Below are 22062 nucleotides of genomic sequence, written 5' to 3' on the forward strand. Positions count from 1 at the left end.
AAGACAAGTGGGAGGAGGGAACAGTGCCCAGGATGTGTGATCCTGAGGGACGTATCACAGCCAGGGTAGCATCACACTGACATCTTGGAAGTACAGGTATTATTAGCAGTGAGCGTGTGAGCCTGTCATGGCGGGGCAGTTGGGTCCACAGCAAGGTTCTCACCCTCTTGGGCATCCAGCTGCATCTTTTCAGCAGCACCACTGTGACCTCTGGCTTAGGCATGATGTAGACCCTGTGAACCAGCTAAGGTGGGGATAGATGTTCCCATGAGGCTTTACTCCAAATTCCAGGGAAACAGGGCAGAAAATAATGTGGGAGGAGATCATCTCTTACACGTGGACCCCCTGTCAGCCTAACTCCCAATCTAGTGCCCTCTGGTGGGCAGTACCTTAGCACTCACTCCCAGGAATTCACAGCCACGAATCCAATCTTGGCTTCCTGAGGACAGATCTAGAGAGAACTCACTCTGCAGTAAACAAAGCTTGCCGTTGGGTTGACTATCCCCTCCCAAGCAGACCCCATCTTTTCCTGGATTGTGGCCTTGTCGGTCCCAGTGAGAGCACTGCACTGCCCTCACTCATTTGGTAAATACCCACGCGGGTTTGGGGTTATTTCATTACAGGGGCTGAGAGGGGAGAAGGGAAGGGGGGTGGCATGGTGGAGCAGGAATAGACACTTGTGCAATGTAGCTGCAGAAGAAACAAATGAAAATTCAGCAAAATTCAGGAAGGCTTTGGATGTTTTCTCCTGGAATATATAGGGAAGATGCAGGAATCAGTCTTCAAAGTAGGAGTCCCTGTTACTGGTAATACTGAGAAGATTCTCTGCATTGGCAATTATACCCCAATGAGGGGACTGTGGATGGGACTTTAGCCCCGTGTAACCTCCATCATCCCACCCCCCAGTTCCATGACACAGGTAACTGGCACGTCCTTAGGGTCTGCAGTTTCAAGCCCCCTCCACCCATACGCACAGGTAAGAGGTGCTCATTAAGTGATTGCTAAGTGAATGAAGAAATGAGTGAGAATTTTTCCAAGTCACATGGATGTCAAGTACTTTTGTACTCGGAAAATAGCCCAAGTTACAGGTCCTCGTGGTGCCAATCCTGACACTGGCACCAGTGATTACAAAAACCATGGAGAGGGTGGCTGAGTCCCACCAGCTGAGGTCCAGCTGAAAAAGTGACGTTGCTACCGTTTTAAAAGTCAAAAATTGAAATGGAGTGTTGTCAACTCCTGTAAATATCATGATAGCCTTAAGAAGTAAAGAATGAAGAAAGGTGATAGGATTGCCTACCATTTTTCCTTCATTCAGTCTTTTATTTGGTCAGTCGATCAGCCAGTCAACAAACCTTTTCCAGGTCAGGCCAGTGCTAAGGTACTGGGGACATAGACATGAATGAGGGAGGATTCCTGGCCTCAAGGAGATGGACAAAGTGACAGATACAACATGGTGAATGCTAGCATGGGAATGACAATGGAGGGGACTGTGGAGGTATGGGTCGGGGTCCAGAGGAGAGGCCTAAACTAGTCAATCTGCCATAGATTAAATGTGTCTCCACCAAAAGTCATATGTTGAAGCCTTAACCCCCAGTGTGATGGTACTTGGAGCTGAGGCCTTTAGGAAGTAATTGGGTTTGGAAGAAGTCATAGGGTTGGAGCCCCCATGATGGGATTCGTGCCCTGTAAGGGGATGAAGGGACCAGAGCTCTCTCTCTCTCCACCATATGAGGATACAGCAAGAAAGTTGCCATGTAAACTAGGAAGATCTTCACCAAGAACCCGACCATGCTGGCACCCTGATCTTGGACTTCCAGCTTCCAGGACTGTGAAGAATAAATGCTTGATGTTTACACCACTCAGTCTGTGGTAATCTGTTTTAGCAGCCCAAGCCAACTAAGACACACACCCCTCATGGTAGTGAGTCTCCTGTTAGTGGAAGCAAGCAAGCAAAGGTTAGATGTGCATCCAGCAGTAATATAACTCTCCAGCCAGGTTTTGAAGAATGAATGGAAATCTGCCAGGCGGAGGGGAGGGAAAAGCATTCCAAATGGTGTCAGAGTCTTGGAGGTGTGATGAATTTCCATGAGTTCAGAGAAAGGAGAGAAGCAGGGCTGGAGTTCAGGAATCATAAACAGGGCTGGGAGGATGATTATTGATTATTGATTCTCTCATTAAAACTTGTACTAACAGATCTCACACAATATCCTGGGCTCCTTCTCTCCCTGAATTTTGAATGTTTTTAATTTACAGAAAACAAATAGCTGAGAAGTCAGTTCATATTTGCACATTTTGTAGTAAATTTCCACTCTCCTTAGAAGGAACTCAGAGGAGACCTCATATGGCACTAATTTTCACTTTCCCACATCTTGACTCAACCGTTAAAGGAGACACCGGGAAATTACAGCGCATCAACTCACACGGTACAGAAACCAGAAGTGGAATTCAGCTGTCTGGCGCTCCTGTTGGACGTGAATTCCCGGGTAGACTGGTCTGCTTCAGAGCTGCCCCAGATCCTCCACCCCAGAGGGCCGGGAGGAAGTAAGGGCTGGGCTGTGAGACTCAGCCCTGAAGGGGGCAGCGTGGGGTGGAGGGAAATTCCCGCCCCGGAAGAAGCTGGAGACAAACAGCTTCCCACGTATCAGCTGCTGACCGTGGATGAGTCACGGGTCTCTGGAGCTTCAGGCTACTCTTCTGTAAAAAACAGGGTAGCCATACCCCCCTGATAAGAGTACTTCAAGGATTAAATGCGCTTCAGCACCAATTATGTACCAGTTATGCAACCCTAAACAACAGCAGCTTAAATAGATGGGGGATACATTTTTTTTTCTCCCTCTTTATCAGTTTCCCTGCTTTGACTATTGCCCCTACAATCCATACACAAGCCAAAGTGATTCTAAAGTGAGTTGGATTGTATCTCTCTTTCTCAAAACCCTCTCACTTGGAGTAAAAGCCATCTGAGCCCCTTTCCCACTTTCTCTCTCTGGCCCCCTTGCTGTTCCCTTGCAGGGCCTTTGTGCTGCCCATTCCCTCTGCCATCACACTCCTGCCCCAGAAGTCCAATGGCTTGCTGCCTCTCTTCTTTGGGTCTTTGCTCAAAGGTCACATTCTCAGTCCCTATCTACCCTGTTTAATGCTTACAACTACCCTACAAGGTACTTATTAACATTAGAAGAATCAGAGGCTTATAGAGTGAAATAACCTGCCCAAATCTCATGGTAAGTGGCTGCATCATTAGGACGCCAGCAGTGTGTGGCAAAGAACACGGAGCCCAACTCAAATAGTCCTAAGCAATAAAGGGGTTTTTAGCTTGTATAGCTGAAGCCCAGTGGATTGTGGCTTCAGGAAGGGTTCGCTCAGGCTTTGGCACCATTTCTCTGCCACCCTTGCAGCTCTGCCTTCTCCAAGGATAGGCTTCATCTTTAGCTTGTCTTTCTTTGTGGAAGCCAGTGGCTTCTACAGTTCCTGGGTGGGGCAGGGGGGTGGTTATATCCCCACATCACACTGGCCAAAGGCAGAGAATATCACTTTAGGTAGCTCCTGAAAAAAAAGAAAGAAAACTCTTCATTTCCTGAATCCCTAGAAAATCATCTCCCCAGTTTTCATTGGCCCCAGTTGGTTCATATGCCCAACCCTGAGCCAACTGTTAGAGCCAAAGGGTGAGGTTAGCCGGGCTGGCTGCAGCTGGAGCCACATGCCCCATTCCACAGCCAGATGTGCAGGGATGAGTAATTGCTGAGATAAGGGGATGTGAGTGGCCACAAACAGCAGATGTCCCACACAGGAGCACAGCTGTTTGTTCCTGAGCAATCTGACTCTAAAGACTTTTCTTAACCACTGTGCTCTAAGCCCTTCAACCAGGGAAAGGACACCATCATTGTATGCAGATGCTGTGCTTCTATGCCTAGAAACACCAAAAGGCTCACTAGAAAAACTATCAAAATTAATAGCGGGTTGTAAAATTTAAGAGAGACATAATTGCTTTTCAAAGACTCACAAAAATTTTTTTAATGAAACAGAAGTAGTTTTCTCTTTGGTAAAAGTCTAATCTCTCCTCCATTGACATTTACTGTGACCCAAGCTGCTTCTACTTTGTTGCTCCTCATCCGTGTGGCCCAAAATATCCCCCCAAGTCCATATAACAGGTGACAGAATGGGGCGGTAGTGGAGGGAAGGAGGGAATTCTCATTCCCTTTAAGGAAATATCCTGAAAGTTGCAAATATCATTCTGTTCATATCCCGTTGGTCAGAACCTGGGCATATGACCACAGCCAGCTGCAAGGGAGTCTGGGAAATATAGTCTTTAACTGGGTGAGCATGAACTCAGTTAAAAATTCTATTACTATCTGAGAAGGGGAGATGGGATATTGGGAGATAATATCTTGTGCTATGGATGATTAATAGAGTAACCAAATAGGAGATAAATAAGCAAAACTTAAGAGCTTTTTATTGTACTAAAAACAACCAGATATAAAAAGAAAAGGAAAATATCCTCATTCAAAATAGTGATCAAAACTATATAATATCTAGGAATAAATTTATCCAGGGAGTTACAAGGTCTAAATGAAGAGAACACTAAACATACACTGAAGGAATAAAGCAAGGACTGAATGAAAGACAGAGCATGACCTTGGGTGGATTACATGTCCACACTTCTCACATGAATGCATAACTTAGTGTAATTCCTATCAAAATCTTAATGGGAGTATCTCCTAAAACTGGACAGAATTCATCTCCAAAAATAAATATTTGAGAATAAATATTCTTTTCCATGTTTCCAAGAAAACATGGAAAAGAAACAATCATGAGGGTGACCACTCTCATCTAATTTTACAGTGGGCTACAAATCTATTGTAATGAAATGAATATAGTTCTGGTCCAGCAATAAACAATAGGTCAGTACAACAGAAGAGAGAATCCATACACAAATCCACATATATGTGTGACTTGATGTAAAATGAAGGTCAAATTACAAGTTATTGGGAAAGGATGAAATTTTCAATAAATGTTGAAACAAATAGCTATCTATTTGGAAGAAATAAAATCAGAATCTATATTATACCATATAGAAAAATATAATCCATATGGTTGGGAGATTTAAATATTGATATAAAATATAAATTTTATATATATATATTATAAGAAAATATTGAGGAATATGGAAAATCTTGGGAGTAGAATAGGTTTCTGGAAACTGGAAAGTTATAAGAAAAATAATACTCAGAAACTATAAAAATAATATATTGTTTGAATTCTTTAAACTTTCAAATGGAAGAGATCCTATAAACAAAGTCAAAAGAAAAACAATAATCTAGAAGAAGATATTTGCAGTAGATGGACCAGAGAAAAGAGTAAATGTATTGAATAGTCAAGGAGCTCTGACTGAAAATGACCAAGACTCTAGGTAGGCAGTTCGCAGGGATACTGGTCACATGAAGACTATGCAGCTGCATCAGCACTGAAATAACATTTCTCACCATCTGATAATAGCCAATAAGTAAAATTATTGATAGCAGTTAGTGCTAGTAAAAGTGCAGAGAAATACACACTCATATTCTGTTCATAGTACCATAAATTGTAAGTTTTTGGAACATAAAATGCATACCCTTTAACTACACACTTCCACTTCTGGGAATTTATCCAGTCAAAATAAAAATACCAATATGTAAAGAGAAGCTCAAGAATACTACTGCTGCATATTTTATAAGAACAAGACAAACAATTAAGCAAACAAAACTGGAAACAACCTGAGTGCCATAATAGGAGAATTGTTGAATAAAATATGGTATAACCATATATGGAATACTCTGCAAATACAGGTCCACAATTTCTTATCTGAAACTCTTGGGGCCAGATATGGTTTCATAACTCAGATATTTTCAGACTTAAATATATACTTGTATTAAATAATATATATCATAATAATATGAAAATAATGTGTCTAACATAACATATAATATTTTAAAATAATATATGCTGTATATTATGTAATATGTACTGTATACTATGTAGCAAGGCTTGGAGAGCATCTTGTAATCAAATATATAAATATTTCTATAGCAAAACATGACTTTTCACCCTAAGTAGAATAAATAAAACTATGAAGGGCTTCCCTGGTGGCGCAGTGGTTAAGAATCTGCCTGCCAATGCAGGGGACACAGGTTCGAGCCCTCGTCCAGGAAGATCCCACATGCCATGGAGCAACTAAGCCCATGCACCACAACTACTGAGCCTGCACTCTAGAGCCCACGTGCCACAACTACTGAGCCCACACGCTGCAACTACTGAAGCCCACGTGCCTAGAGCCCATGCTCGGCAACAAGAGAAGCCACTGCTCACCACAACTAGAGAAAGCCCGCGCACAGCAATGAAGACCCAACGCAGCAAAAATAAATAAAATAAAATAAATAAATTTATTTTTTAAAATAAATTAAAAAGAAAAAAAAAAACAACCTGGGCTTCCCTGGTGGCGCAGTGGTTGAGAATCTGCCTGCTAATGCAGGGGACACGGGTTCGAGCCCTGGTCTGGGAAGATCCCACATGCCGCAGAGCAACTAGGCCCATGAGCAACAACTACTGAGCCTGCGCGTCTGGAGCCTGTGCTCCGCAGCAAGAGAGGCCGCGATAGTGAGAGGCCCGCGCACCGCGATGAAGAGTGGCCCCCGCTTGCCGCAACTAGAGAAAGCCCTCGTGCAGAAACGAAGACCCAACACAGCCAAAAATAAATAGTAAATAAATAATAAATAAATTTAAAAAAAAAAAAAAACTATGAAGAGGACTTCCAGGTCAGATTTTATCACCAAATGAATTACAAAAAAACAAAACAAAACAATGGATTTCGAATGGAGGTAGGGATTGTGGATCTCGTAGGTAGACCTACGTATACTGATTTGGAAATATGTCCACAATACATGGTTAAATGCAAAAGTGACTCTTAGAATGACCCATGGAGTATTGAGCTCTTTATTGTAAGAACAAACCAAAGTCCTAACGTATGTGGATATACGTTTGCATAAGTGAAGGGAGAAATAATGGAGGAGCTGTATGAATCAGGGTGGTTATATGGCAGGGAAAGGAGAGACTCAAACACATGTTTGTATTCTGTGATTTATTATAATGAGCTGGCTTTACTTTCATAATGCAAATATTAAAAAATTTTAAGAGGAGGAGAAATGAAAGAAAACCAAATAAAAACCATATTTGAAGATTCCAGAATTCCCTCCCAGCGGTGCTGCTGTGCTTGGAACTGTTCAGGTGTGGGGTGCAGAAATGACTCAGATGTCCACCTACTTTCACATACCTCACAGTGGAAAACAGGACTGTGAATTCACTTGTTTGTTAGTATTAGAAATGAGGCAACGGGGGATGCAGGGGTGGACTGGCCCTAGCTGGAGGGGGATTGGAGTAAATGCTTATACGAAATTCCCTATTTCATGTGTGTCAGTATGCTCTAACCATTTCATATGTATTAACTCCCTGACTCCTCCCAACAGCCCTCTGAGATGGATATTTTGTTATCATCATCCCCATTTTACAGATGAGAAAACCAAGGCTCAGGGAGATTATTTGCCCAAGGCAAATACCACACAGCTGGTCACAACAAAGCTGAGACCCAAACCAAGGCAGCCTGGCTCAGAGTCTGTACACCCAACTACTGCACTGCCTCTCTGCAGATAGGACCACGGATGGCTGAATGGGAGGGATGCTCATCCCAGCCCCAGAGGCTGGAGCAGACTGGATATGTTCTAGAGATGCTACCTGGGTGGGGACACTGTGTGTCTGGCCAGAAAGGTTTCCCAGCAGAGGCCTGGCTGGGTGACTTAAGCTTCATCCACAAGCAGCTGAAGGGTACTCCAGATCATCACTGAGTACTTCCTGCTGCATCTCCCCCGGGGGGCACTGGACAGAGCGCCTGGCAGAGCAGCTTGGTCACACATCAGTGCTGGCCGTTGAGCCTGAGATTTGGGATTTGCACGTGACACCGCTGGTGCTTTTTCCGTCCACTGTGGCTGATCACATCAGGCACGCCTCTCCCATGAGCCTCTCAGCAGGCCTCTGTGCACCTGCTCTAGCGGGGCTCTGCCCATCTCTTGGAGGTGCCCTCCAGGCTCTCCCAATGTCCCAATTTTGTGTATGCCACCCACCTGTGTATTTAAGCCCCACCATCCCAAACACAGCTCTCAGATTTGGTGAAAATCCAACCATTTTCACAAGATGATGTGATGACAAACAGAAAGAAATGTGATTGCATTTATATCAGGTATTCAAGGGTCTCAGAGCTGGTTTTATTCTATTTTATGTGTTTTTAAAATTCTGTAGTGCTTTATAGTTTTCAAAAGTTTCACACACATGATTTTCTATAATCCCATAATAACCCTTTTTTTTATCCCCTACCCCTTCCCTCTCCCCCCCTGGTGATCACTAGTTTATTCTCTACATCTGTGAGTCAGCTGCTTTTTTGTTTTATTCACTAGCTTGTTGTATTTTTTAGATTCCACATACTAGTGATATCATAAAGTTTTTGTCTTTTTCTGTCTGACTTATTTCATTTAGCATAATGCCCTCCAAGTCCATCCATGTTGCTGCAAATGGCAAAATTTCATTCTTTTTTATGGCTGAGTACTATCCCATTGTATATCTACACCCATTATACCTCTTCTCTATCCATTCATCCATTGATGGACAGAGCTGGTTTTATTTTATGTTCCAAATTCCCCAGAGAGCCAGTACTATTTTGGATTTTCCTCCTTCTCACCTCTCACCCTCTTTCTGTCACTTTCTTTCTTTTCCGCCTTTATCCCCACATCTCCTTGTCTCCTTCCTTTTCTGCCCCTCTTCCTTCCCTCTCAGGGTTCTTCAACACCCACGTCCCATCTGCTGCCGTTACTTTAGGCTGGATGGAAGGTGGTCTCAACCCCCAAGCCCCCTCCCTACTCAATTCATCAGGTACAGTACTAAGGCCCCCACTGCCCAGAGCAGACAGACAGCAGAACAAGGGTGTCTTCAGGGCATGAGAATCCTCTCTCCCTGTGCCCTCTCCCAACCCACTGTTTTCCTGAGAGAGGGAGTCTGGACTCTCCTGTCTCATTTATTTATCAGGAGCTTTCACTCTCTGGACCAGTGCTGCTAAACTTTAATCCATAAAAATTTCATTATGTCTTCAACATATTTGATTATTTATAAATAATATGCATGTACCACCAAAATTCACATTATAAAACCTGCATATAAAATAGATTTTTTTTTCACCTCACATATTTATATATGTATATGTATCTATTTTTTGGAGGGTGAGCATATTTGAGTGCTACTATCTTAGCAAATCTTAATTATACAATACAGTGTTATCAACTGTAGTCACCATGTTTTGCATTATCCTCAAACCTTATTCATCTTAGAGCTGAAGGTTTGTATCCTTTTACCAACCTTTCCCTATTTCCCCCTCCCCTGGCCCCTAGCAACCACTTTTCTACTCTCTGCTTCTATGAGTTCGACTTTTTTTTTTTTAGATTCCACATACAAGTGAGACCATGCAGTATTTGTCCTTCTCTGTCTGACTTCTCACTTAACATAATGCCCTCAAGATCCATCCTTATTGTCCCCAATGGCAGGATGTCCTTCTTTCTCAGGGCTGAATAAATTCCACTATATACACATACCACACCTTGATCCATTTGACTGTTGATGGACACTTAGGTTGTTTCCATAGCTTGGCTACTGTAAATATTGCTGCCCAAAATAGGCACTTCTAAAGTATCAGTTAAAATACTAATGTAAGTAAAAGTTCTAATATTTTCCTCCTGCGCCACCCACCGCTTTGCAGACCACAGCTTTAAATCAGACAAGGAAATAACCCAGCTGCCTGCAGCTCTTGCTAACTGTGGTTTCTGATTCTCTATCTCCAGGACATGTTCACATCACAGACTTCAACATAGCGACGGTCGTGAAAGGCACAGAAAAGGCTTCCTCCATGGCGGGGACCAAGCCCTACATGGGTGAGTATTCCAGACCCCTTCAGGCCTCAGCATTCCTCTCCTTCTTCATCTCACCCCTCCCTCACCCACCTCCCATCCCCTCACCGGTCCCCAAACCATGCCCAGTATGTGCCGTGCTCTCTCACACCTTTGGCCCTTACCTAAGCTGTCTCCCCTGCCAGGAAGACCATCTCCTCCTGTGTTTTCTAGAGAACTCCTACTCAGCCAGAAAGGTTGGCTCCAGCTTAGGGAAAAACAAACAAACAAGTAAACAACAAACCCTTCTTCTTTTTCCTTGAAGTCCAGTAGTGTTGCCAGAATACAATTTTGGTATTGGTCATTTTGGATCTATATTCTTAGGTACACAGTGCTCTTGCAATGTGGTTCCAGGTTGGTTTTTCTTTAGGACTTTTCATGAAAATGTCATTTTTTTTATTACACATTCTTTTCCTTTACTTTTTCTTTGTTAAGGATGCCTATTATCTGAATGTTGGGTCTTCTTTGTCAGTCTTCAATATTTGCCATTTTCAAATCTTTCTTACCTCTTTCGTCCTATGTTTAAGTTTTGTCTCATTTTTTTTCTTTCTCTTTATTTTAAAGCATTCTCTGTTGCATTTATTTGCTTTGTAGTGAAGTATTTATTTCTGAAATAATTTCCCTTTGTTTCTAAATTTTTTCCTGAGTTCTTTTGCCAGATTTCTGAGTATTTAAATTATAATTTATGTGTTCTTTCACATCTTGCATAATTTTTAAATGTCTATATTAGTTATTAATTCTTAATGTCTGTATTAGTTGTCAACTGCTATATGACAAACCATGTCAAAACCTAGTGGCTTAGAACAATAACAATTGTATTATCACAATTCTGCCAGTTGATTTTTTTTTAACATCTTTATTGGAGTATAATTGTTTTACAATGGTGTGTCAGCCTCTGCCTTATAACAAAGTGAATCAGTCACACATATACATATGTCCCCATATCTCTTCCCTCTTGCATCTCCCTCCCTCCCACCCTCCCTATCCCACCCCTCTAGGTGGTCACAAAGCACCGAGCTGATCTCCCCATGCTATGCAGCTGCCTCCCACTAGCTAGCTATTTTACGTTTGGTAGTGTATATATGTCCATGCCACTCTCTCACTTTGTCCCAGCTTACCCTTCCCCCTCCCCGTATCCTCAAGTCCATTCTCTAGCAGGTCTGCATCTTTATTCCCGTCTTGCCCCTAGGTTCTTCTGACCATTTTTTTTCTTTCTTTTTTTTTTAGATTCCATATATATGTGATAGCATACAGTATTTGTTCTTCTCTTTCTGACTTACTTCACTCTGTATGACAGTCTCTAGGTCCATCCACCTCACTACAAATAACTCAGTTTCGTTCCTTTTTATCTGCCACTTGACTGAGTGGTTCTTCTGCTGGTTTTTGTTGTGGTCACTCATTCAGCTGCTGGGTCAGCCAGGACAGCTGAGATAAATGGGCCCCTCTCTCTGCGTGGTCTTTCCTATCAAGGGGACTAGAGAGAGCTTGCTCACATGGTGGCAGCGGTTTCAAGAAGGAGAACCCAACTCCCACGTGCCTATCAAGCCTCTGCTTGCTTCACACTTCCTGATGTCCAACTGGACAAAGCAAGTCACATGATGAAGACCAGGGACCACATGGGAGGGGACTGCACTGGGCATGGATACCAGACAGCCTGATTCATTGGGGAACCATTTATGAAACAATCCACCACACTGTCTTTTCTGAGGTGCTTTCCTTGTACAATGTTGTTCTGTTCTTTATTCTCCTTTCTCTTATAACTTGACATGGAATTTGACTTTGATACTTTCCTGTTGCTCATTTTCACGTAATATTAGTTTTCCTGAACCTTTATAAGATGGTGTGGCTCAGGGTAGCTTTTCTAACAGACTTGCCTCTTCTGTTGTTTAAGTGACATGTCACATCCCAAGGCAGCTTGCTACCTGGGATTTCCTTTCCCACTTCCATCTGGACCTCCTCTTTCTTTGGTCTGAGGGGCCCCCTTCCTGCTCAGTTTTGATTTCACTCCCAACAGTTTCTCCCTGGGATCTTTCCTAGATGGGAGCTCTGGCTGGATTGATTAGAGCGATTTTGTGTCCCAGACTCTCCAGGTCCTGCAAAACTTACCAAGGGCCCTTTTCACTCACCTGAGATGCGTCTGGACAAGTCCCTCCCAGTTTCAGCTGCTATTCTCAGACTGGGCAGCTCTGCCTCCCAGTCAATGTCTGCTCACTGTTTTGGAGTTCCCTGTCCTCTGGTCCATCATAGGCTGTGTTGTTATTTTCTTTGTTTCCTTCTGTACAGAAATCACTGCCATGGAGGGCTTGTCACTGTTGCTGGTTTGTTCCCACCTGCTTATAGTTTGGGGTCTGGGGGGACAACTTAGCTTTGTAGTAAATATTGCCCATGGTTTTTGGTTTAGCGATTTATCTGCTCTGCCATTGTTTATATGTGGATTGTGGAGATTCAGAAACTATGTCAGCGTCTCCCCAGAATGGACTCCTTGTGTCCTTCATCTTTAACTTACTAAATAGATTACATAAATGAAGTTTGGCAATAAATAATGGTAAAAACAATACTTTTTAGCATTTACTATGTATGTGCCAGGCATTCCATCCATAACCTTATTTAATCCTCACAAACATGAAGTAGGTGCAATTATTTATTCCCATTTTAGAGTTGAGGAAATGGGCTGAGAGAGGTCTGGGGACCTACCCAGGTTGACCTTGGTGGTGAGAGCAGACCCAGGTCACTGTGAACACCAGAGGGTATACAATGAGTGGGTCTGTCCACTTCAGAGAATCCCCTTGGGATGCTGAATACGGACCTTAATAAGGCTTTCACTGTTGACGATCTTTCTGAAATCCCATTCCAGAAGGATCCAGAGCTGGGGCAGTTCTATCCAAGGAGGTGCCTGCTTTAAGATTCAACAGAGATCAGACATGGAGATGGAGAATGGCCGTGAAGGAGGGGATAAGGCTGCCTCCAGGCCTCTGAATCAAGCAGTAGAGGGGATTACAGTGAAGATCACTGTGCGGGGAACACCGCAGGAGGAGCAGGTGTGTGGGATGGTGGGAAGGATGAAGTTGAAAGTGAGGTCTGTAGGAACTTCAAGACGTTCAGATGTACTCCAAGCATCTGGAGAGTGATGTGGACTCCATAGGTGCATCGGGAGTCACCGGCACGGAGATGCAGCAAAGCCACGGCAGCGACAGGATCCCCCAGGGAGGACACAGGAGAGAAGAACACCGATTCTAAGCCCGGGAGCATTTTGCCAGAAGGGGCAGGTAGAGGCCAGAGGAGTCATCATCTCCAGAGTGAGGATGGAGGAGAGAGGTGACATAAGAGAAGAATCTCCCAATTGGAGCCACCTCTATAATCCTATAAATTAGTTCCCACTGCCTTGAGGCTATTTCCAAAAAGTAAATTGATCTCTAGGAAAGTAGATTCTGGACCACTGGAGAAATTCAAGACAATGTTCTCCCAACCCTGACCTTTCTGCCCCTGCTTTGCCACTGTTCATAGCAGACTTTCCTGGGCTACCTCAGCCTCATGCCCTGACTTCCCACTCATCTCTGAGGCTCTCAGCCTCTGGGAAAGCAGACCAGGGTTGACCCAGCTGGCCACTCACCACAGTGGCCCCACTGTCAAAAAGGAGAAGAAAACCAACATGTATTTTGACCCTACCAGATGTCTGTCATTACATTTAATCCCCAGAAGATCCACATGAGGATTCTACATCTCTTTCATTTTATATATGAGTAACCTGAGGCCCATAGAGGTTAGCTAACCTGCCCAGAGTCACACAGCTGGCAAGTGATGGAGCCAGAATTTGAAGCCATGTCTATTTGGGTCCGAAGTCCATGCTTTTTAAAAAAATTTTTATTGAAATAGAGTCGATTTACAGTCATTGGGTTAGTTTCAGGTGTACAGCAAAGTGATTCATTTTAAATATATGTGTGTATATGTATATGTATATATATGTATAAATATATATATTCTTTTTTTACATTCTCTTCCATTATAGGTTATTACAAGATATTGAGGAGAGTTCCTTGTACTATATAATAGGTCCTTGTTGGTTATCTATTTTATATGTAGTAGCATGTGTATTTTAATCCCAAACTCCTAACTTATCCCTTCCCCCCCTCCCCTTTGGTAACCATAGTTTGTTTTCTATGTCTGTGAGTCTACTTCTGCTTTGTGAATAACTTCATTTGTATCATTTTTTTAGATTTCATGTATAAGTGATATCATGTGATATTTGTCTTTCTCTGTCTGGCTTACTTCACTTAGTATGATAATCTCTAGGTCCATCCATGTTGCTGCAAATGGCATTATTTCATTTGTTCTTATGGCTGAATAGTATTCCATCATGTATATGTACCACATCTTCTCTATCCATTCATCTGTCGATGGGCACTTACGTTGCTTCAGAAGTCCATGCTTTTGCCACTGTACCAAGGTACCTTTTTGACACTGAGTTCTTGTATCAGAAAGCCACATTTCTCAGACAAGAAAAAAGTGTATCGTCCCAGCTGTACCTAGGATTCAGGGCTTCTAGTGTCCTTCTAAATAAAGGAGCTTCAGTCCTGAATTAGTGAACGAATTGCACAGGAGAGATTTTTATGGGATTTAGAGAGCACAGCTGATTTACCAAATGGATATATTTTCAGAGACTGTAGGGGTTGGCAGTGCCAAGCAGTGGGAGGTTAGTGGGGAAAATGGGGGTGAGAGGGAAACTCTCTCATTCACGTCACATCCTGCAGTTCCCAGGGCTGTAAATTCCTGCTATCGAGTGGCAGGTTTGTTGATTTCGTTCACTTGAGCTGTTCAGTTCAAAGGCCCAATAACAAGTTCCCAGAATGTTCCAAACATGGATTCAGGGAACGGGCTGATGAGTAAGCTCCCAAAGGTTGCTCACGATGGATGATCCCAGAAGAAATATTTGCATAGTACTGAATTTTCATTCATTAAAAGAGCAGATGGAATTCACCAACAGAGAAAAAAAAAAACTCTCTGGAACGTGCCAGATTAGGAGTCAGAAATGTTCCAGCAGCCTCCCAGGGCTTCAGAGTTTATTCACCTGAGGTGAAATGAAGAGCTGAGTGGTCTTTCGGCAAACACAGAGTGTTGCAGAGATGTGAGGCTCAGAGTCAGGCACCGGGGCACAGGGGTGAGTCATGCTCTCCGGGGCCAAAGGGGCGCAACACCTGTGGGGCAGAGAGCTGTGCAGGCCTGGATTTAAGCAGGTCCCTGTCAAGATGGATTCCCCAGAGTGGGACCATCTGAGGAGTTAAAATCTCAGGGTGTGCTCAGAGCTCACCTGCCAGGTGAGGATAAGGAAAGGCCATTTCAGTCCATGCAAAGGCATAGAGGAGTGACGCAGCGTGGTGGGCTGGGAGACCCTAGCGCTCCCATCTTTTTATAGCTTGTAGAACAAGAGGAGGTGAGAGGGAGAGACGAAACAGGCCAAAGTACCAGGGTCTTGAATGCCATGATAAGGGCCACGGAACCAGTGGAAAGACCAATGCTGGAGACTCACGGGATTGGCCTCATGGGTGGCCTTGGAGAAGAAAATAGGCAATCGGGCTTGCCAGAAATGGGTCTCGATGAAGTGTGGGCTTCAGCGTGGGGTGATTAGGGTGTCTTCCACTTAGAGGCTGGGTGAACTTAGGCAAATCCCATTAGCCAACATAATACACTTAAACTGCCCATCATGGTCAAGGTCAAACCACGGGACCTGACAGTGTCCTCATCTGAGAAATGGGATTAATGGTTATGCAGTCTGCCTTAGTAGATTGTTTGTGAGGATTTCATGATGTAACTGTGGAAAGTACATAACCTAAAGTCAAGTGTAGATGCATCAAACTGGTAACTGATATTATTATTGTCGCTGTTGTCATTATTCAGACTATTTAGTATATGTTAAGCCCTGGGAACCCAGAGCCAAATCTGACATTCCCTTGCCTTATGGAGTTTGCAGTCTAATTGGGGAAAGAGACCCCAACCAAATCCTAATTCACGATAGGAGTTGGGTCGGCTGGGGGGGTGGTGGGTGCCCTGGGGGATCATTGGGCTGGTGCCCTCTCGGTACTCACCAGATGTGAGTTCCTTTCCCCAGTGAGCAAACACAGGTGGTTGTGGAGGCACCATGGCCATGCTTGTACTTTCCTTGTAGAAATGATGGAGGCTAAAGGGTGTAAAGTTTGCTACCCTTGTGCCAAAGAAAGTGACAGAGCCAGCATTCAGACCCAGGCCCGTGAGGCTCCAGGGCCCAATATCTTTCCTGAGAACCTGCCAATCCATCCATCCATCTATCCATCCATCCATCATTCATCCATCCATCCATCTATCCATCCATCCATCATTCATCCATTCAACAGAGATTTATTGAGCACCTTCCACCTGCCAGGCAGTGTTCTATGGGCTGAAAACACATCTGTGAACAAATAGGCAATTTTCCTGCCCTCATCGGTTTGGCTGTTTGTGAGGGAGACAATCACTTTGCAAATCATCGAACTGATATATAGTTCGAGATGCTTATTTTTGAGGAACAACTTTCATGCAGTAAAATGCACTCTTTTAGCATAATCCAGTAAATTAATCCACCATAATGAAGACAGAGAAACAGTTCCATCACCTCCAAGATTCCCTCTTCCCACTTCCTGGCAACCAGTGATCAGTTTTCTATCCCTATAGTTTTGACTATTCCAGAAAGTCACAAAAACAGAGTCGTATTTCTATAAACTTTTGAATCTGGCTTTTTTACTTAGAATAATGCATTCGAGGTTTTGCCATGTTGTGTGGATCAGTAGCTTTCCTTTTGATTTCTGAGTAGAAATCCTTTGGATGAATATACACATTTGGTTTATCCATTCACCAGTTGTACGGCACTTGAGTTGTTTCCAGTTTTACAAAATTATAAATAAACTGTTTGCATACAGGTTTGTATATAAACTTAAGTTTCTACTTCTCTAGAATAATTACATAGAAGTGGGATTGTTGGGTCATATGTAAATGTACATTTAACTTTTTAAGAAACTGACAAACTGTTGAATATAGTTTCATTTGCTTATTTGCCATCCACATACCTTCTCTGTGAAGTATCTGTTCAAATCATTGCCCATTAATTTATTGGGTCATCTGTTTTTTATTATTAAGTTCTGATAATTCTTTATATATTCTGGTTATAAGTCTTTTACCAGATATATTTGCAAATATTTTCACCAGTCAGTGGCTTGTCTTTCTGTTACCTTAATAGCATCTTTTTAAAAACAGATGTTTTAAATTCAAATGAAGTCCAATTTTTTATTTTTCATTTATTGATCATGTACGGGGTGTCATTCTAAACATCTTTTCCTCCCTCACAAAGATTTTCTGCTTGTTTTCTTGTAGAAGTTTTATACTTTGGGGTTTTGCATTTAGAACTACAGTCCATTTTGAGTTCACTTTTGAATATGTTGTGAATTTTCATTGATTTACAAGGACTGTCCAATTGTTCCATCCAGCATTTGTTGAAAAGGCAATTCTTTCTCTATTGCACTGGCTTTGCAACTTCATCAAAACTCAATTGACCATAAATGTATGGGTCTGTTTCTGAATTCTATTCTGTTCCATTGATCTATTTGTTTATGCTTTGACTAATCTCATACTTTTCCTTTCGCTTCATAATAATACTCGGATCAGGTAGTGAGAGTCCTTCAGCTTTTTTCTTCTTTTCAAAATTATTTTGGCTTTTCTATCCTTTGCCTTTTCATATAAGGAAAAGGCTTTGTGCCCAGTATTTGTCATGAGTACCCAGTGAGGGTATGTAGAGAGGAGTCGGTGAGTAGTGCAAATTCCTCTTGTATCTAGACAAACAATAGTTCTATTCTCTCACTTAAGTTCTTACACAACCTTCAGCAATTCAGTTAAATTAAGCATCTTAATTTAAGTCTCCTTACTTTCTTCTATGGCAGCCCTATTTTCTTCCCATGTTCTTCCCAAGGTAAGCCAGTCTTCACATCCCAAATCTTCTTGAAGGCACTCGTCTTTCCCTAAATTTCAGACTAGTTGAGTTCAAGAAAAGTTATGGTTTCATAGATGATCGAGCTTTTTCTCACTGTTAGGCTGGGAGTGACACTCTTTCCAACTCCTACATTTTAAACAGAGTAGAATTATTTGAGGTCTTTCTAAGGATTATGGTGGAAAAAGAGAGATGCTGATGGGATAGATGATTAGATTGGAGGGGTCAGGATAGCTTTGCTGAGGAAGTGACTTTTCAGCTAGATTCTAAAGGATGAACAGGTGTTGTTCAGCACAACAGGTGGAAAAGCACTGCAGGAGATGGCAACTTTTTGCCTAGACCCTGAGGCAAAAAGGAGCTTGTCACATCGAAAGAACCGTAAGGAAGCTAGATTGGCCTGAACGAAGTAGGCAAGGAGAGTGAGCCTGGAGACATGGCGGGGCCAGATCATGTGGTACCTGTGTACCCACCAAAGCTTTTGACAGTGGGAAATTTTAATGAACATTATGGGCCTTAGATAAACAGGGATCTTGGAATCCTTTAAGAGAGTAGCACTATCTAAATGAACTTTTCCATCAGCCTAACATGCTATTTAGATGTTTGTCCCCCATTTCACATATTAACTGTGTAAAATGCACTTGATTCTAACCCTGTGCTTTCAGTTAGCACTTTCCATCATTCTCTCTGCAAACTTTCCAAGGGTCTTTTTTTTTAAATCTACTAATTTAATCTGACACATTTAACATGAAGTAGTTTTCTGGTACTGGTGCATCATTAACTTCTGTACCTCATCAGAGCTTCTCAGCCAATTAAACTTTCCCTGCCGTTCCTTTTCTCATGCAGACAGGTGAGGTCCTACTGGTCTACACCTGAGCAGCATCTTACATACCTTAATGAAACCACTCTTCTGTTACTATTAACGCTACTAGCATCACCAGATAGAAATTATCAGACTGATGCAGCAGATTCATTTCATCTCAGATTAATATCTGAGTTCATTTGCCAAGATAAAAAGCCAAAGAAGCATGAATTGCCCCCAAGGGATCCAGACAGAGGCCAGGCACCCTGCTCATCTCTGCTTTCCACAGCTTTTCCACACACTCTAATCAAAGAACGATGATGGAGCTCTTGAATCATTTGGGGAACATGTACAACATGTACATTTGTGAGTTGAGCTTTCATTTATGTGTGCATTTCATTTCCCATTCAATAATGAATTGATATAATAATAACTAGCTCACATCTATTTGGAACTTGCTCTGTGTCAGTCCTTGTTCTAAATGACTCACATATAGCTTTGTGCTAATCCCTGAGGTTTTGACCCTGACTTAGTCATACCCCTATTCAAAGAGCTCACAGTCCAGTGAGAACGGTGGACATGTATATCCTTAATTACAGTACAGCATGATCAGTGCTGCAAGGCAGGAACCGACAAGGGTTTGGTGAGAATCCAGAACACTGATGTACTTGGCCAAGAGAGGGGAAAAGAAGGGAACTGAGAAACAGGAAGGGACTTGAAGAACACTCCACAGAAAGTGTAAAATTTGGTCTGGGTTTTGAAGTATGAGTAGGAGTTCATGAGTATGAAAAATAGGGTAAAGATTACCAGGCAAGTCATAGAAGATTAAACATAAAGTGTTTCCTATTCTTTAAAGTTGGCACAATGGATATAATAAAGATAGTGGCCAAAATATGAGGAGGTTGGAACCTATTTTTAGGAATTTTTCATGCTAAGGAGTTTGACCATTATTCTACAGTAAATAGAAAAATTTGGAAAGTTTTTTTTTTTATAAATTTATTTATTTTTATTTATTTATTTTTGGCTGCACTGGGTCTTCATTGCTGCTCGCGGGCTTTCTCCAGCTGCAGCAAGCGGGGGCTACTCTTCGTTGCAGTGCGTGGGCCTCTCATTGCGGTGGCTTCTCTTGTTGCGGAGCACGGGGTCCAGGCACGCGGGCTCAGTAGCTGTGGCTCGCAGGCTCCAGAGTGCAGGCTCAGCAGCTGTGGCGCATGGGCCCAGCCGCTCCGCAGCACGTGGGATCCCGGACCAGGGCTTGAACCCACGTCCCCTGCATTAGCAGGCAGGCTCTCAATCACCGTGCCACCTGGGAAGCCCTGGAAAGATTTTAATTAAGTGATTTGAACATGTGAATGATAATACAATGACAACAATGTTAGATTGCATTTATTGAGCACTTAGTTTGTGCTCAATAAATACGTACAGAACTTCATTTTCTCTTCTCAATAACTTGATGTAGCGGACATCGTTATTCCTTTTTACAGATGAGGAAAACCAAGGTACAAATAAGAGGTTAGGCATTTTGCCTGAGGCCACTGTGACAGTAAGCCTGGGAGCTGGGGTTCAGGTTCAGGTTGACTAATCACTACACTCACACCTTCCGTCTCTCTGTTCCACTGATTCTACTGACTTAGAAAGGTGTTTGAGGAGTAGGTGTAGTGGGATTAAAGGGCCCCAGGCTGAGGTAAGGGAGGAGCTGTCGTGAGTCCAAGCAGAAGTGAAAAAGGACCAGAGAAGAGAGGAAGATTCTAGAAGGGAAAAATGATGAGTCTTGAGAATTAATCACATGATCCAAAACATAGGCTGGACGAGGGGCAGGGTCCATGAGACTCCCACGTTTCTGACTTGCACAACTGAGCAGCCCATCGACAGAGACTGAGAACCCAGGAGAAGGGGCAGTTGGAGAGGGAGAGTTTGGCTTGGACAGATTGAATATGCCATGCCTGCGGGGCTTCTAGGTGGAGGTGTCCAGATCTGGCACATCCTGCCAGCCAGGATGTGTGAGCCACAGAAAGGCTCAGTGGACAGGAGAACTGGGCTCTGGTCCCAGCTGGGCTGGAAGCCATGGAACTCCTCCAACAGGCTTCGGCTTCCTCACCTACAAAATGTAGGGGAGGAAGGAAATTACCTTGAAGGTCCCCTCTAGGCTGAAATGCGGTAATTCTATGTTCCCAGTCCAGAAGGACGCAATTACCTGTAGAAACCGATCCTGGAAGCCAGTCAGCTTGTAAGCTAGACGTTGAATAGCATTGTCACGCTCCACTGCAGCAATCAAAGCCTTCAGGAATATTCGTAGAGCTAAAGCAGCAGACCAATAATTATAACTTAGGAGGTTTCTGTGGGTTTTCTCCATATTTTTAGTCTAATGAGGAAGTAAACTCTGTGTGGTGAGGATAGGGGGCAAAGCCCACCACATGCATATTTACATGGCCTCGGGGTGATCTCTTTCAGACGACACCCCATGTTCTTGCTTTTCTGGAAGGCCAATTCTCTGATGTCCCTTGGAATCCAGACTCACTTTCCATTTAAAACCTGCACTGACAGAATTGCTCAGCTACTGGTAGAAATGGTTAGTGGGAAGTGGGGCTGATCTGTCCACGCCACTGGGCCGTGCCAGGGAAGCGGCTTCCGTGGAGCCCGATTTCCCCCCAGTGTATTCATTCGTGGGCTCAGAACTATCCATGGAGCGTGCAACATGCATGCACACCGTGAAGGATCCTGGGGATGTAGCGGGGAAGGAAACAGGTGTTGCTGGGGAATGTGATTCAACAGCCACTTTTATTAATGTGCATGTTAATGGTGAACCACATTTTTTTTCTTCTTTTGGACTATGTTGAAACCTTAATTTCCTAAATTTAGAATACCCGGACCTTCGTAAATACTCTTGATTTTCGTTCCAATTGAATTCACAGATTTAATGCATTGACCATGGAGAGATTTTGGCGTATAAAACATATAAAGTATATATTGTGTGTGTATATGTAGATCTGTTTTATGATACATTATTTTCATGTTCAGCATATACATAAAGATGGTGTAAGGTCCGGAGTTTGAAGGAGACAGGGCAAGATCTGGTTGTCATTCTGGATGACCCCAGAGAATGGGGGAGGCCTGGGTTCAAATGAGGCTCAGAGCCACGGTAGCTGTGTCACCTCTCCAAGCCTGGCTTCCTCAGATGGAGATCATGATCGTACTCGCCTCTCAAGTTCCTTCTGAGGATAAAATGAGATAATGCATGTGAAACTGTAGAAAGTGTTCCATAAATG

At 43.1% G+C, this 22062-nt stretch overlaps 1 protein-coding gene across 3 annotated transcripts in view; it reads left to right on the plus strand.

Moving 5' to 3' along the window:
- Positions 1-22062, plus strand: part of STK32B (serine/threonine kinase 32B) — a 343316-nt gene that overhangs the window by 284594 nt on the left and 36660 nt on the right. For all 3 annotated transcript variants that reach the window (XM_036852052.1, XM_036852053.1, XM_036852055.1), the window contains exon 6: positions 9906-9995. In XM_036852052.1, coding sequence (XP_036707947.1) covers positions 9906-9995 — 90 coding nt within the window. The remainder of the gene's footprint in view (positions 1-9905; positions 9996-22062) is intronic.

Source organism: Balaenoptera musculus, chromosome 5, assembly GCF_009873245.2.
Source record: "Balaenoptera musculus isolate JJ_BM4_2016_0621 chromosome 5, mBalMus1.pri.v3, whole genome shotgun sequence".
Taxonomy (NCBI): domain Eukaryota; kingdom Metazoa; phylum Chordata; class Mammalia; order Artiodactyla; family Balaenopteridae; genus Balaenoptera; species Balaenoptera musculus.